At 41.1% G+C, this 13,741-nt stretch overlaps 1 protein-coding gene across 1 annotated transcript; it reads right to left on the bottom strand.

The window, feature by feature from the left end:
- Positions 1-761: 761 nt before the first annotated feature.
- LOC114440527 (myosin heavy chain, fast skeletal muscle-like) lies at positions 762-13,345 on the bottom strand. The gene is made up of 41 exons (XM_028413003.1): positions 13,235-13,345; positions 13,026-13,075; positions 12,714-12,936; positions 12,442-12,585; positions 12,198-12,354; positions 12,094-12,121; positions 11,904-12,015; positions 11,730-11,822; positions 11,591-11,654; positions 11,156-11,254; positions 10,965-11,068; positions 10,726-10,864; positions 10,501-10,619; positions 10,257-10,406; positions 9,989-10,159; positions 9,599-9,905; positions 7,458-7,537; positions 7,292-7,379; positions 7,094-7,211; positions 6,894-7,017; positions 6,666-6,802; positions 6,340-6,595; positions 5,932-6,174; positions 5,669-5,845; positions 5,167-5,312; positions 4,985-5,075; positions 4,491-4,880; positions 4,231-4,357; positions 4,029-4,147; positions 3,639-3,835; positions 3,374-3,557; positions 3,121-3,286; positions 2,870-2,994; positions 2,455-2,763; positions 2,173-2,376; positions 1,908-2,033; positions 1,599-1,769; positions 1,404-1,508; positions 1,226-1,321; positions 1,011-1,142; positions 762-881 (listed from the first exon to the last, which is right to left on the bottom strand). The coding sequence occupies exons 3-41, from the start codon at positions 12,915-12,917 to the stop codon at positions 864-866; spliced, it is 5,820 nt and encodes a 1,939-aa protein (XP_028268804.1). The 5' UTR covers positions 12,918-12,936; positions 13,026-13,075; positions 13,235-13,345; the 3' UTR covers positions 762-863.
- Positions 13,346-13,741: the final 396 nt, after the last annotated feature.

The following is a 13,741-nucleotide window of genomic DNA, read 5'->3' as shown; positions in this document are numbered from 1 at the left end:
TAGCTGTGGCACTGAGCATGATGGAGTTATGTTATATTTTTTTGCTAAAATTGCATGTTTAATGTTTGTTTAGTGGTTGTAATGTTTCAAAGGTATGTTTTTTGGAAACTGTTCTAATATGAATGCATGGGGTATTATGACCCAGATGTGTGTTATATTTCTGACATAAAAAGTTTAAATTTTAACTCAGCTCAACCTTTTGGATCTCATAGATTTGCATGCCATGTCTTACCTAGACACAGTGTGGTTGTTCGTTCACAGGTTCTTGAGTTAATACACTCAAAAGTGTGATTAGGGAAGCTTGTCTCATTTTAATTGTTGCTTTCGAAGTGTTTATATGTGCATATTTGTGCAGGCTGAGCAACTTAAAACCTGTGCCCCATAAGTGTTGTGTTTTAATTTTGCTTGTACTGTATATATTTTGATCCAACCATCCTCTTAACCCTTTGTCCTGTACTAGTAGACGTGGAAGCTGGAGCCTATTCCAGATGTCTATATAGCTGTATATATTTCACAAGTTATTTAGGTGAAACCTTTATATGGGTAATATGATACTGGATGCACGCGTTCAGTTGTGAGGTATCTCTGTCAGTTGATCTATATTGTCTGAGAGAACCAAAATTAAAAAATCAAATCAAACATTACTTTCGCTTGTTACTGAAGCAGTATGGATTTCATGTTATAGCATTAACTGCTCAGGGTTTGCTGTGTTGAACTCGTTTGGCATTTCAACATAAAGAAATACAATAAATCGAATAAAGTAATATGCAAAATGTTTATTTAGCTGTTACGATGTAAATGAATTCAACAACTGATTCATATTTTATGAACTCTGTTGGACAGCATCATTTTGATGTGGTCTTTCATTCAGCAGCCTCACCCTAAAAAGAACAAAATAGGAAAATAAATTAGTTGAAGCTTTAAGGTTATTTATATTAGTAGTGTATAAAGGCATTATTCCACATGCAATTAAATGCATGCAATTGTACAACTGATAACACTGATCGCACCTTTCCAGCATCACGGCTCTTCGCTCTCAGTTTGTTGACTTGGGACTCAGCAATGTCAGCGCGTTCCTGGGCTTCCTCAAGCTCATGCTGGGACTTCCTCAGTCTGGACAGATGGGTGTTGGCCTGCTCCTCCTGATGGAATTAGGATTGTTAAGATTTAATGAGGAGGTAGTTTATGGTGGGATTTGTCTTGGTTTACAAAAATATCCACTCACAGCCTCCTCAGCCTGTCTCTTGTAAGCCTTGACTTTGAGCTGCAGCTTGTCCACCAGATCTTGAAGTCTGTTCAGATTCTTCTTGTCTTCCTCAGTCTGCACAGATTAACGATTATATATAAAAGTGAATACGCAATTTTCTATAATATTTTACTGTAAATTTGTGTGTATTATTTACCTGGTAGCTCAGCTCCTTCACTCTCCTTTCATATTTGCGGACTCCTTTGACAGCATCAGCTCCACGTCTCTGCTCAGCTTCAACTTCAGATTCCAGCTCGTGCACCTGTGATATACAATGTGTCAACAATGAACAATATTCTCAACCCTGACATAATACATATACACTTATATACACATTATATACAGTTCATACCCTGGACTCCAGTTTCTGGAGCTGCTTCTTGCCACCCTTCATGGCGAGGTTCTCAGCCTCATCCAGACGATGCTGCAGGTCCTTAACTGTGACCTCCAGGTTCTTCTTCATCCTCTCCAGGTGAGCGCTGGTGTCCTGCTCCTTCTTCAGCTCCTCAGCCATCATAGCAGCCTGCAAGGATTAATACACACACACATATATATATATATATATATATATATATATACTTGTTATTGATTATAACACATAGTAACTATTGAATGGTAGTGTTGTATACTTGTATGAAAGAGAATCTTTAACACAACTCACATCAGTGATAGCCTTTTTGGCTTTCTCCTCTGCATTTCTGGCTTCCTGAACAGCATCATCCACTTCACCCTGAACCTGGACAAGGTCAGACTCCAGCTTCTTCTTGGTGGTCAGAAGACTGGTGTTCTGTATATTTAAAAAAAGTGTGTTATATGAAAATGTTTTATAAACTAGGCTATGTAATTAATAACTTATAACAAATGATGTGTAATATATAATGCACAAAAACTCAGCAATTCTTTAAAAAAACAACAACAAAAACAACCTGAGAGTGGAGCAGTCCGACACGCTCACTAGCATCAACCAGCTCCTGCTCAGCCACTTTGCGTCCTCTCTCTGTCTGCTCCAGAGCGACTCTCAATTCGTCAATCTCTGCTACCATCAGACCGTTTCTGCGCTCCACCATGGCAACCTGCTCCTTCATGTCTTCCTGTCCTCTGACAGCATCATCAAGGTGCAGTTGGGCATCCTAAAAGCAAAAGTGACAAAACACTGAACCTGTGTGATTTGTCCTTCTTTGTTTAGTTGAATGATCATAAAAACTGACCTTGAGCTGTCCCTGGACATTCCTCAGTTGTTTCTGGGCCTCAGCAGCCTGCCTGTTGGCATGGCTCAGCTGAATCTCCATCTCATTCAGGTCTCCCTCCATCTTCTTCTTGACTCTCAGGGCATCATTCCTGCTCCTGACCTCAGCATCAAGAGTGCTCTGCATTGAGTCAGTCACCCTCTGGCTGTTCCTCTTGATCTGCTCCATCTCCTCGTCCTTCTCAGCCAGCTTCCTGTCAACCTCACCCTTGACCTGGTTGAGCTCAAGCTGAACACGCAGAATCTTGGCCTCCTCATGCTCCAGAGTACCCTGTAAAAAATTACACACACACAAAAAATTAGCTTTGGTGAAAACACAATCACAACCAAAATCGGTGTTTTAAATGTGATTTGTCACATGTTAATTAAAACTTTACCTCGGCCTCCTCCAATGCAGTCTGAATTTCAGACTTTTCAGTCTCCACAGTCTTCTTGGCTTTCTCCAGCTCATGGATGCTTTTTCCAGTCTCACCAATTTGTTCAGTCAGGTCTGAGATCTCCTCTACGGGTAAAATGATGCAAAGCAAAACATTACACTTGTTTGAACTAGTGTATAGTCAGCATCATAGTGGGTACACATCAGGGTTTTTTTGGTGTACATGTCATGGCTAGTATAATGGTAACATACGCTGCAGGTTCTTGTTCTCCCTCTTCATGGTCTCCAGATGATCCAGAGCCTCCTCATAGGAGTTCTTCATCTTGAACAGCTCAGTGCTGAGAGAGCGAGCCTCCTTTTGGGCTCCTTCCAGCTCTGCCTGGCCCTCTTCATACTTCTGTTTCCATTCTGCCAGGACCTGTTTATGTGGTTGAATTAAACTCTTAGTTGCAAGTAGTTGTTCATATCTATAAAACTCATTGTGATTCATATTTTAACAATTTACCTTATCAAAGTTCCTCTGCTTCTTGTCAAGGTTGGCAGCCAGAGAATTAGCTCTCTCCACATCAATCATGAGGTCCTCCACCTCACCCTGCAGCCTCTGCTTGGTCTTCTCCAAAGAGGCACATTTTGAGTTCACAGCCTCGATGGATTCCTCAGCCTCCTGTAGGCGCTGGGCAAGCTTTTTCCTGAGGTAAGGGACATGTTGTAATTATTGAGAAGTCATTTAGATGAAATATTATCTTATCAATTAATTTCTAGCGACTTACTTGGCTTCTTCCAGCTCCTCAGTGCGCTGAATAGCATCAGTCTCATATTTGCTTCTCCACTGAGCCACCTCACTGTTGGCCTTGGACATTCCTCTCTGCAGCTCAGCCTTGGCCTCCTGCTCCTCCTCAAACTGCTCTCTGAGCAGATCACAGTCATGACGAGCTGACTGAACACCATGGGCCAGGGCATTCTTAGCCTGTTAAATACATAGTTCATGTCAGATTGGTAGAATAATTGACCAGATGTGTAATACATAAAAATACTGTAAATACTGCAACTTATGTGACGACTGGTAAACCTTATTCAAAGAGCAATGTCTCTAGGTGACTTTGGTTACTAAAACCATGTAGGTTCTACTTCAGAGGTGTAATGACATAAAATTAATATACCTTCACTTCCTCCTCAATTTGCCTCTTGAGCTCCTCAATCTGCTGAGTGTAGGCCTGTTTGCCTCTGGTAAGCTGCGAGACTAGAGCTTCCTTCTCCTCAAGCTGGCGAGAGAACTCACCTAAAAGTGAATTATGAGTGAAAATATGAATATTAATTTGTGTAACTGCTATTCTTACCTGAGGTTTATTTCAGGAGACTCACCATTCTCTGTCTGAAGTCTTGCCCTCTGTGCATTGATGTCATTCAGCTGACGAACATTCTCATCATTTTTGGCCTTGAGCTCACTCAGCTGGTCCTCAAGAGTTCTGCACATTTTCTCCAAGTTGCCCTGTAAATTTAAATAAAATACATATTGATGTAATACATTTACATAGTCATTAAACAGGATTAATAATCCTGTATAGTATTTAGTATTAGTATTTCCAGCTAGACGGGAGAAAAAAACCTTGCAAAACCCTCACCTTTGCTTTGGCAACGGCCTCCATGTTGCTGGAGAGGTCATCGATCTCCATTTTGTACTCGCTCTTCTCCTTCTCCAGCTTCTGCTTCACACGTTGGAGGTTGTCGATCTGCTCTCCGAGCTCAGCAACGCTGTCAGCCTGCTTCTTGCGCAGAGCTGCTGCAGTAGCTTCATGCTGCAAGGTTGACTCTTCAAGGTCACGACGCAGCTTCTGGAACTCAGCCTCACGCTTCTTGTTCATCTCAATCTGGGCGGCTGTTGCTCCACCAGCTTCCTCAAGCCTCTCACTGATCTCCTCCAGCTCCCTAGAGAGGTCAGCCCTCTGCTTCTCCACCTTAGCCCGAGCAGCCCTCTCAGCCTCAATCTCTTCTTCCAGCTCCTCAATACGAGCCTAGATTTGAATTCATGATAGTTATTTAAAAAGAGCATACTAATTAGATCCAGTAGCTTAAAACCTACTTTACATCCATAAAGTATAGCTGGTATGAATACTACCTGGAGTTCCTTGATCTTCTTCTGAAGCTGAGCACCAAGGGACTGTTCATCCTCAATCTTGCTGAGGAGCTGGCTGATTTCAAAGTCCTTCCTGGATGCAGAGACCAAGAAAGCTTTCAATATGACAATTCAAATAGTTTTGAAAAACATTGTGTGAGATGTTACAACAAAGAAAAACCTACTTCTTGATTTTCTCATCAGATTGCTGCTTGTCGTTCTCCAGATCCATTATGGATTCCTGGGCCAGTTTCAGATCTCCCTCAAGCTTCCTCTTGGCTCTCTCAAGGTCCATGCGGAGCTTCTTTTCTTGCTCCAGTGAGCCCTCAAGCTAGTAAAATACATGTGTAATCATAGTCAATAGAATTAAGAAATTAAGAAACCTTTATTAGTCCCACAATGGGTAAATTGCTTAAGGCAGCCCAGCAAAGAGGGCCATACAACAGTGAGTACACTGGAGGCTATGTGGGTAAAGTGCCTTGCCCAAGGACACACAACAGTGACTAGGGAGGAGTTGGGCTTGAACCGCCAACCTTCCGGCTATTGGACAGCCCTGCTATGCTGACTGAGCCACTGCTGCCCCTACAAAGTTAAACATCAGGACTCGTCCGGGATAAATAATAATAAAAGAATAATCATTGTTCACGCAATTATAAACGTACAATGTCCACACAGTCATTTACTTACATCGTCGACTTGCTGTTCCAGCTTTGTCTTGGCTTTGGTCAGAGTGTTGACTTTGTCTTCCTCTGCCTGGAGATCATCCAGTGTTTGCTGGTGGGCCTCTTGAAGGGCTTTCTTCTCCTTGGTCAGCTTGGCAATGGACTCATCCTGAGATGCCATCTCCTCTGTCAGATTTTTCACCTAAAGGTGAATGAAAAGCTCATTTACATTTCATTCATCAACCATGCATTAAAAAGCAATAATAGTAAATTCATCCTGAACTGAACCTTGTTCTCTGTGGCATGTTTCTCCTTCTCCACTTTAGCCAGGGTGAGCTCCAAGTCATCAATGTCCTTCTTTAGCTCAGAGCATTCATCCTCCAGCTTCCTCTTCTTGGCAGTCAGCTCAGCATTGATTTCCTCTTCATCCTCCAGTCTCTCAGTTGTCTCTTTGAGTTTGGCTTCAAGCTGGATCTTGCTCTTAATGAGGCCCTCACACCTTTCCTCAGCATCAGTCAGATTCTCAACTTCCTATTGTATGCCACAAACAGATAATCAGAAACTGAGCGACAATGCTGTTGCCTTTTTAATTATTCAATATTTGATATTTAGTAATCAATAATGTAACCAAAATGTGAGTAAATTGTGCAAGATACAGCTGTGCCAAATTCAAACTTGCTTTTGTTCCCTACTTACTGATGCCACTTGGAGTTGCAGGTCATTCTTCTCCTGTAGCAGGCTAACCATCTTCTCCTCCAGTTCCTTCTTCTTGGCCAGTGCAGTAGCCAAATCAGACTGCATCTTTTCATAGTTTTCCTTCATCTGTTGTAGCTCTTTCTCAGTCTCAGCACTCTTCAGAAGAGGCTTGATCTTAAAGTAGAGACTCATCCATGGCCAGTTCTTCACGTTCATGAAGGAACGGATGTTGTACTGGATGCTGTAGATGGATTCTCTGGAAAACACATAACAAACTATGACTTTTTTTGCTATAATTTGTTGTAAGGTGAACATGACAATCCTACCTTCTCTCCATCATCTTAACAAACACCTTCCTCATGACATATCCTCTGCAGAGAGCCTGAGTCATGGTCACCAGCGTAGCCAGTTTCTCATCTCTCATCTCCTCAAGGGTACCCAGCAGACCAGCTTTGAAGAACACCTGTATCACAGCGAAATCTGTTGTAAATACACATGGGCAGTACTATATACATATATAACTCTCCACAGCCATTTTCCTTAAAAAAAATCACCTTGGTGTGTCCAAACTTGTACTGAGTATGGTCCACATCAATGGAGCCCAGCAGCTTCTCTGAAGCTTTCTTGTTGTCAATGAACTGTCCCTCAGGGATGACACTGGCATTCAATACTTTGTATCTGCAACAAAGGGGTTTAGTACATTATACAGTAATGTACAGTAATATAAAGTAATATCAAATGTAAATTCATCCACCTCTGCTTGAAGTCACCATAGAGGATTCTGCTGGGAAAGCCCTTTCTGCAGATTCTGATACCCTCCAGCACACCGTTACACCTCAGCTGGTGGATGACCAGGAAGTTCTCCATAAGACCTGATGATATTTCAGATTTACTTAAATATTTGTATTCTCTTCAACGTTTGATGCTAACAGTAAGACTGTTGACTTCTTACCAGGTGTTTTTGTCTCATTTGGAATCAAACAGCGTACAAAGTGAGGATGAGTGCTCCTCAAGTTGGTCATCAGCTTGCCCAAGTTCTCCTGTGGATCATCATTACATCAGGTCAGTATTATTTACATTGTTTTCAGGTTTCAATTAAAAAATGAAACAAGACATACCCTGAAAAGAGCAGACACAGTCTGGAAGGAGCCACCCTTCTTCTTACCACCCTTCTTGCCGCCGCCACCGCCAGCAGCCTCTGTTTTCAACAAAAATGTCCAAGTTAATATTTTATACTACAAAGCCTTTTTCAACTGTTTCTTTTATGTAAATGTTTTTATTTTAATGAATAATTGTAATAACTGCATCAGTCCTGGATACACGGTTTGAATATGTATGGATAGATTAACTTGTTCTAATTGGCATTTTCTTGCTACACCTAAAACCAATGTAACTGACACTTTTAAACATAAATATATAATCCTAAGCAAATACATCTTTACAGTATACTTACAGAGTCATTTGAACTACTGTCATTATGGTACATCGCATTACATTTGTCAATAATCAAACAACTGAAAATTGTTGTTTATCCACAAAAAATCTTACAAAAATGTAGAACTCCTTAAAAAACTTAAAATATACTAACTATTAATGTGTCATGTAATATCCCAAACTGCCATCCTGTTTTGCTGCATCCATAGTTCTTATTAAACTCTAACACCTCTCTGGAGTCATGCCATGTGCCATCCTGCTTCAAATCCTCCACCATACTTTCAGTTCCCAAGAAGCCAAGGATCACTGGTCTTAATGACTACAGAACTGTGGCACTGACGTCTGTAGTCATGAAGTCCTTTGAGTGCCTGGTACTGTCCCACCTCAAGACCATCACAGCCCCCCTCCGGGAGCCCCTGCTGTTTGCCTAAAGAGCTAACAGATCTGTGGACGATGCTGTCAACCTGGCCCTTCACTACATCCTGCAGCATCTGGACTACCTATGCTAGGATCCTGTTTGTGGACTTCAGCTTTGCTTTCAACACAATCCGATCCAGCTCTCCTCCAAGACAAGCTGTCCTTGCTGCATGTTCCAGACTCCATCTGCCGGTGGATCACTGACTTCCTGACAGACAGGAGGCAGCATGTGAGGCTGGGGACGAATGTCTCGGACACAAGGACCATCAGCACCGGTACCCCCCAAGGCTGTGTACTTCCCCTCTGCTCTTCTCCCTGTACACTAACTGCTGCACATCCAGCCACCAGTCTGTCAAGCTGATTAAGTTTGCAGATGACACCACCCTCATTGGACTCATCTCAGATGGGGACGAGTCTGCCTACAGGGGCGTCTCCACAGTAGACTCTTTCGGCTCACTGGGTACCACCATCATCCAGGACCTCAAGTGGGAGCTCACCATCAGTTCCCTCATCAAAAAGGCCCAGCAGAGGATGTACTTCCTGCGGCAGCTGAGGAAACTCAAGGTGCCAGCCAGAATGATGGTTCAGTTCTACACGGCCATCATTGAGTCCATCCTCACCTCCTCCATCACAGTGTGGTATGCTGGGGCCATGGCCAGGGACAAGCACAAACTGCAGCGTGTTGTGTGCTCTGCTGAGAAGGTGATAGGCTGCAGCCTGCCTTCTATCCAAGACCTGTATGTCTCCAGGACTCTGAGGCATGCAGGTCAGATCACAGCTGACCCTTCTCACCCTGGACATGGACTGTTTGAGCCACTCCCTTCAGGCAGGAGGTTACGGTCCATTTGGCCCCGAACCTCACGCCACAAGAACAGTTTCTTCCCCTCTGCTGTTGGACTGGTCAACTGTAATAATAACACTGCTCTGCACTGTCACCTCACAAGGTCACTTTAGTATAGTCACTGCATATTGATAACTATTTGCACTGTTTACTTCCATCTTGCACTACTTGCACACTAGTACCACCTCACCGATCCATGTGGTACCTATTACATTATTACACTGTTACACTCGTTCATATAAGGGTCTATGTTTGCCATTAAAACCACCACTCATTTTATGTTCTGTTCATTGTATGTCTGTTATGCCAATTAGAGCCTTACTTTTAGTTTACCTTGTTTTAAAAAAAAACTTGACCTTATTTACCTTAATTTTATCTTAGTTTTATCTTTCATGTTAATTATTATATGTTTTATGTATGCACCAATCACTAAGGCAAATTCCTAGTAATGTGAATCCCCTTCACTTACATGACAATAAACATGATTCTGATTCTGATTCTAAATTATTGCACATCATCTCAACTAGGTATTGATTACTAATTAACTTTCTCACACTTATTCCTTACCCTCAGCTCCGGCATGGGTTGCATACAGCATGGCCAGCAGTTTGTTGGAAGACTTCTGGTACAGCTGAACAACTGAGTCATTCAGTGGGTCCTTGTTCTTGTCCAGCCAGCCACTGATATTGTAGTCCACTGTACCAGCATAGTGAACCAGGGAGAAGTGAGCCTCAGCCTTGCCCTTTCCAGGCTTTGGCTTTTCAAAGGCTTTGGTCTTGCCAAGATGCTGATCGTGCAGCTTGTTCTTGAAGGTTGTGTCAGAAGCCTTGGGGAACATGCACTCCTCTTCAAGGATGGAGAAGATGCCCATTGGCTGAGAGGAATTTATATTTTACATTAAAAAAGAGGCAGCAGTAATTATGGTCACATGAATCAAAAGTTGATTGGGTCACATACCTTCTCAATAAGCTCAATGCAGGCAGCCAAGTCCATACCGAAGTCAATAAACTCCCAGTCAATGCCTTCTTTCTTGTACTCCTCTTGCTCCAGGACAAACATATGGTGGTTGAAGAACTGTTGCAGTTTCTCATTGGTGAAGTTGATGCAGAGCTGCTCCAAGCTGTTGAACTGTATTACATAAATTAATTTCATTAGATCCCAAAACACTGTTGAAGTTTTTTAAACATTTATGTACATATTGATTTAATTTTCTTTAGCTACTCACATCGAAGATTTCAAATCCAGCGATATCCAACACTCCAATGAAGAAGGATCTTGGCTGTTTTGTGTCCAGCATCTCATTGATACGGATGACCATCCACAAGAACATTTTCTCATAGACGGACTTACACAGAGCACTCACAGCATTGTTGACCTAAAACAAGATTTTACATTATACACCTCTCATCTTATCTGTTTACTTGTCTTGGAGTGATGATATTGTGATATCTAAAAATCTTTTGCTTCACCTGTGGGACGGTCTGACCTTTGGTCACCATCTCATTTCCGACCTTGACTCTTGGGTAGCACAGAGCTTTCAGCATATCCGCTGAGTTCAGGCCCATGAGGTAGGCGATTTTATCAGCCACTAGTGCAAAGAAAAAGAATTCTCAGTTACTAATGATGTACTTTCCAGACAGGTAAACCAGCAAGATGAGAATTGTATTATTTTATTATTATTATTTATCAATTACCCTCAGTGCCATCAGGTTCTGCCTGCTCCTCACGCTGCTTCTGCTTGAATTTCATGTTGCCATGATGCATCACAGCACCGGTCAGCTTGTAGATGCCCATTTTCTCGTCAGCAGTGAAGCCCAAGATGTCAATAGCAGTCTGCAATACATTGTATTGGAAATTAAATGACATTTTGACAGATAATTTACATATATAGCAACAATAAAAATCCAAATAAAACGGAAATGTGATGCTTTACATCTGTGGCAATAAACTCTTCCACATCATTGATGCTTTTGACAGTAATTTCACCCATACTGATCATTGGGAAGTCATAGGGGTTAGTGGTGATCAGTAGACCCTCTGAAAGAACAGAAATTAAATACATGAGATTGTTGTTTCTGACATATTGTTCCTTTTTATGTTTTATAAAGTCTAACAAAAACATACCTAGGAGCTCAGGCTTGTGGCCTGTCATCAGCTGATAGAAGATATGGTAGCTCCTCTCAGCAGACAGCTGGAAGGTGACACGGGACTTCTCCAGCAGATCTAAGAGAAACAAATTCAGTTGGAGATGTTAATATTGTGTCAAAAATGTCTGAAAAATTAATTAATTCTTAGTTTTCCTACACAAATATGACACATATAATTATGCAGAAAGTGTCAGACAGATGGTGGTCCTTGTTATGTCAACTCATATTTTACCAAGTGGTACTTATATATATTACCTTTGTTGCAACAACACTATATCTATGCAATTGCAGAACACATAAACAGTTGTCTACTTAAACCCAAAATCACATTTATCAGTATTATTTTCCACACACTTCCTCCTGCATGTGTACATACACAATTTCTTGTACACGTAGTTGTTATTTAACTTACATGTTTCAATATCAGCTGAGGACAGCTTGCCAGAAGTACCAAAGTGGATCCTGATGAATTTACCCTAGAAAGTTACATTGTTGTTAGCAAGACCTTTTATGTGAGTTAGTCTCAATATATTCTTGATATGATCACTTACAAAACGGGAGGAGTTGTCATTTCTCACAGTCTTGGCATTACCGTAGGCCTCCAGCAGAGGGTTGGCTGCAACAATTTGGTCCTCAAGGGAACCCTACAAGAAGAGATTTCAGTTATATGTTGTACATTGAAGTAAACCTTCCTCTACAAAACCTTCCTAGTTATCCAGTTTTACCTGCATCTTGCCAGCTTGTGGCTCAGCCTTTTTGGCTCCAAGAGCTGCAATTGTTGCAAAGTACTGGATGACACGTTTAGTGTTGACAGTCTTTCCAGCACCGGATTCTCCACTGGGGTACCAGAGACACATTGTCAAATTCAGTTTCAATCTCACACTCTTGCTTGAAATAACAGATAATAATACTCACGTAATCAGGACAGACTGGTTCTCACGATCTGGAACACAAACATGCACATGTCATCATGGCTGCTGCCACAAACTTATTCTACATATTTGCTAGTCTGGTCTTACCAGTGAGCATGAACTGATAGGCATTGTCAGAGATGGAGAAGATGTGGGGTGGAGCCTCAATCCTTTTCTTGCCTCTGTAGGCACCCACACATGTTGCGTCATACACAGGAAGCCACTTGTAGGGATTCACAACAACGCAGAACAACCCAGAGTAGGTCTGTGGTAGGAGAGAAAAGTATATTTGAACATAAACAGATCCACATAATATTTATATAATTCAAATATTTGTAAATCATAAACTTACGTAGATCATCCATGATGCATAACGCTCTTTGAGGTTAAACAGCACAGATGGTTCATTGAGGTGGGTCATCATGGCCATGTCCTCCATCTTATCAAACTTTGGAGGGTTCCTGGGATGGATGTCATCCTCACTGACCGTGACGGTCTAATCAAAAACAACATTTGTTTTAGTTTTTTCTTTTTTTGTAAAAAAAAAAACTTTTTTTGTACATTTCTCAACTGCGCTCTGTGAACATGTGAACAATACAGATTTTTTTTTATTTTTTTGCATACCTTTCCTCCGTCTGTCTCCACTGTGGCTTTGCCACCCTCCCTCTTGGTTAGTTTACCCTTGACATACATCTCATCATTATCCACCACAAAGAATGCAGTTTTGGCATCAAAAGGAGCAGTCTGAGCCTCGATCCTCTCCTTTTCTGGCTTCCGGAGGTAAATGGCCGCCGGGCCATACTGCTCCATCTCCGCGTCTGTGCTCATTTTGGCACTTTAATGGATGCTGAAGAGAGAGTTACATAGAAAGTATTTACAAACCATAGAACTGATTTCCATAATTTTAGAAAGAAATAATAGAATAGAAATAGAAACCTCAACTGATGCAATCAGTAATTCCTCTGTACCCTTAGTATGTCAAGATGCTAAAAAATAACACATTTATCAAAGATTAAAACACATTAACACACTAAACATATTTTCAAAATTTACTAAATTACTGTTAAAATATATTGAAAACATTACAAACAAAATTTAAACATAAAACAAACCACTGCACACATAGACCAGTCCACTGCACTCACCTGTTTCTGATGCCTGTCAGTTAGGGCAAACCCTCAGAGGTGTCCGTTTTTATATATAACAGCTCTGCCTCCTCAGCATATGTGAGTTTCTCAGTTTGGTCAGGGATGCATGACACCTTGATGCTTGATATTGATATGGTCAAAAAATAAATGAATAATCATGTTTCATATTCTATGTATGCAATTAACATTTTTCACAACAGTAAAAGGGTTATTTTTCTAGTATTTTGTGAAGAAATACATTTAATATAACTTAATCTAGTACAGTATCATATTTAATATATCTATATTTACTATTTAAATATTGTCATCATAATTCAAAATTGATGATGACAATGTTAGTTTAGTTGATACTATTTAATAGTGCTTGTAAATACTGACCAAACCAGTTATGTCCACAGTACTCCCACTAATAAATTGCAAAAGTGCACAGCATTGTTTATGGGTTATTTCTTCCAATAAATCTAAAGGATGAAAGTTGGCACAGTTTATACACCACATATGTCT

Source organism: Parambassis ranga, chromosome 8 (assembly GCF_900634625.1).
Source record: "Parambassis ranga chromosome 8, fParRan2.1, whole genome shotgun sequence".
NCBI classification, from domain to species: domain Eukaryota; kingdom Metazoa; phylum Chordata; class Actinopteri; family Ambassidae; genus Parambassis; species Parambassis ranga.
This window is presented reverse-complemented; position numbering and strand designations above follow the sequence as displayed.

Excerpts from the sequence above, each read along its gene's own strand:
- LOC114440527 (XM_028413003.1), bottom strand. The coding sequence starts at position 12,917 with ATGAGCACAGACGCGGAGATGGAGCAGTATGGCCCGGCGGCCATTTAC. Across the intron at positions 11,655-11,729 it reads ATGACAACTCCTCCCGTTTT|GGTAAATTCATCAGGATCCA; the intron begins GTAAGTGATCAT and ends GTAACTTTCTAG. Across the intron at positions 11,255-11,590 it reads CTCAGCTGATATTGAAACAT|ATCTGCTGGAGAAGTCCCGT; the intron begins GTAAGTTAAATA and ends TGTTTCTCTTAG.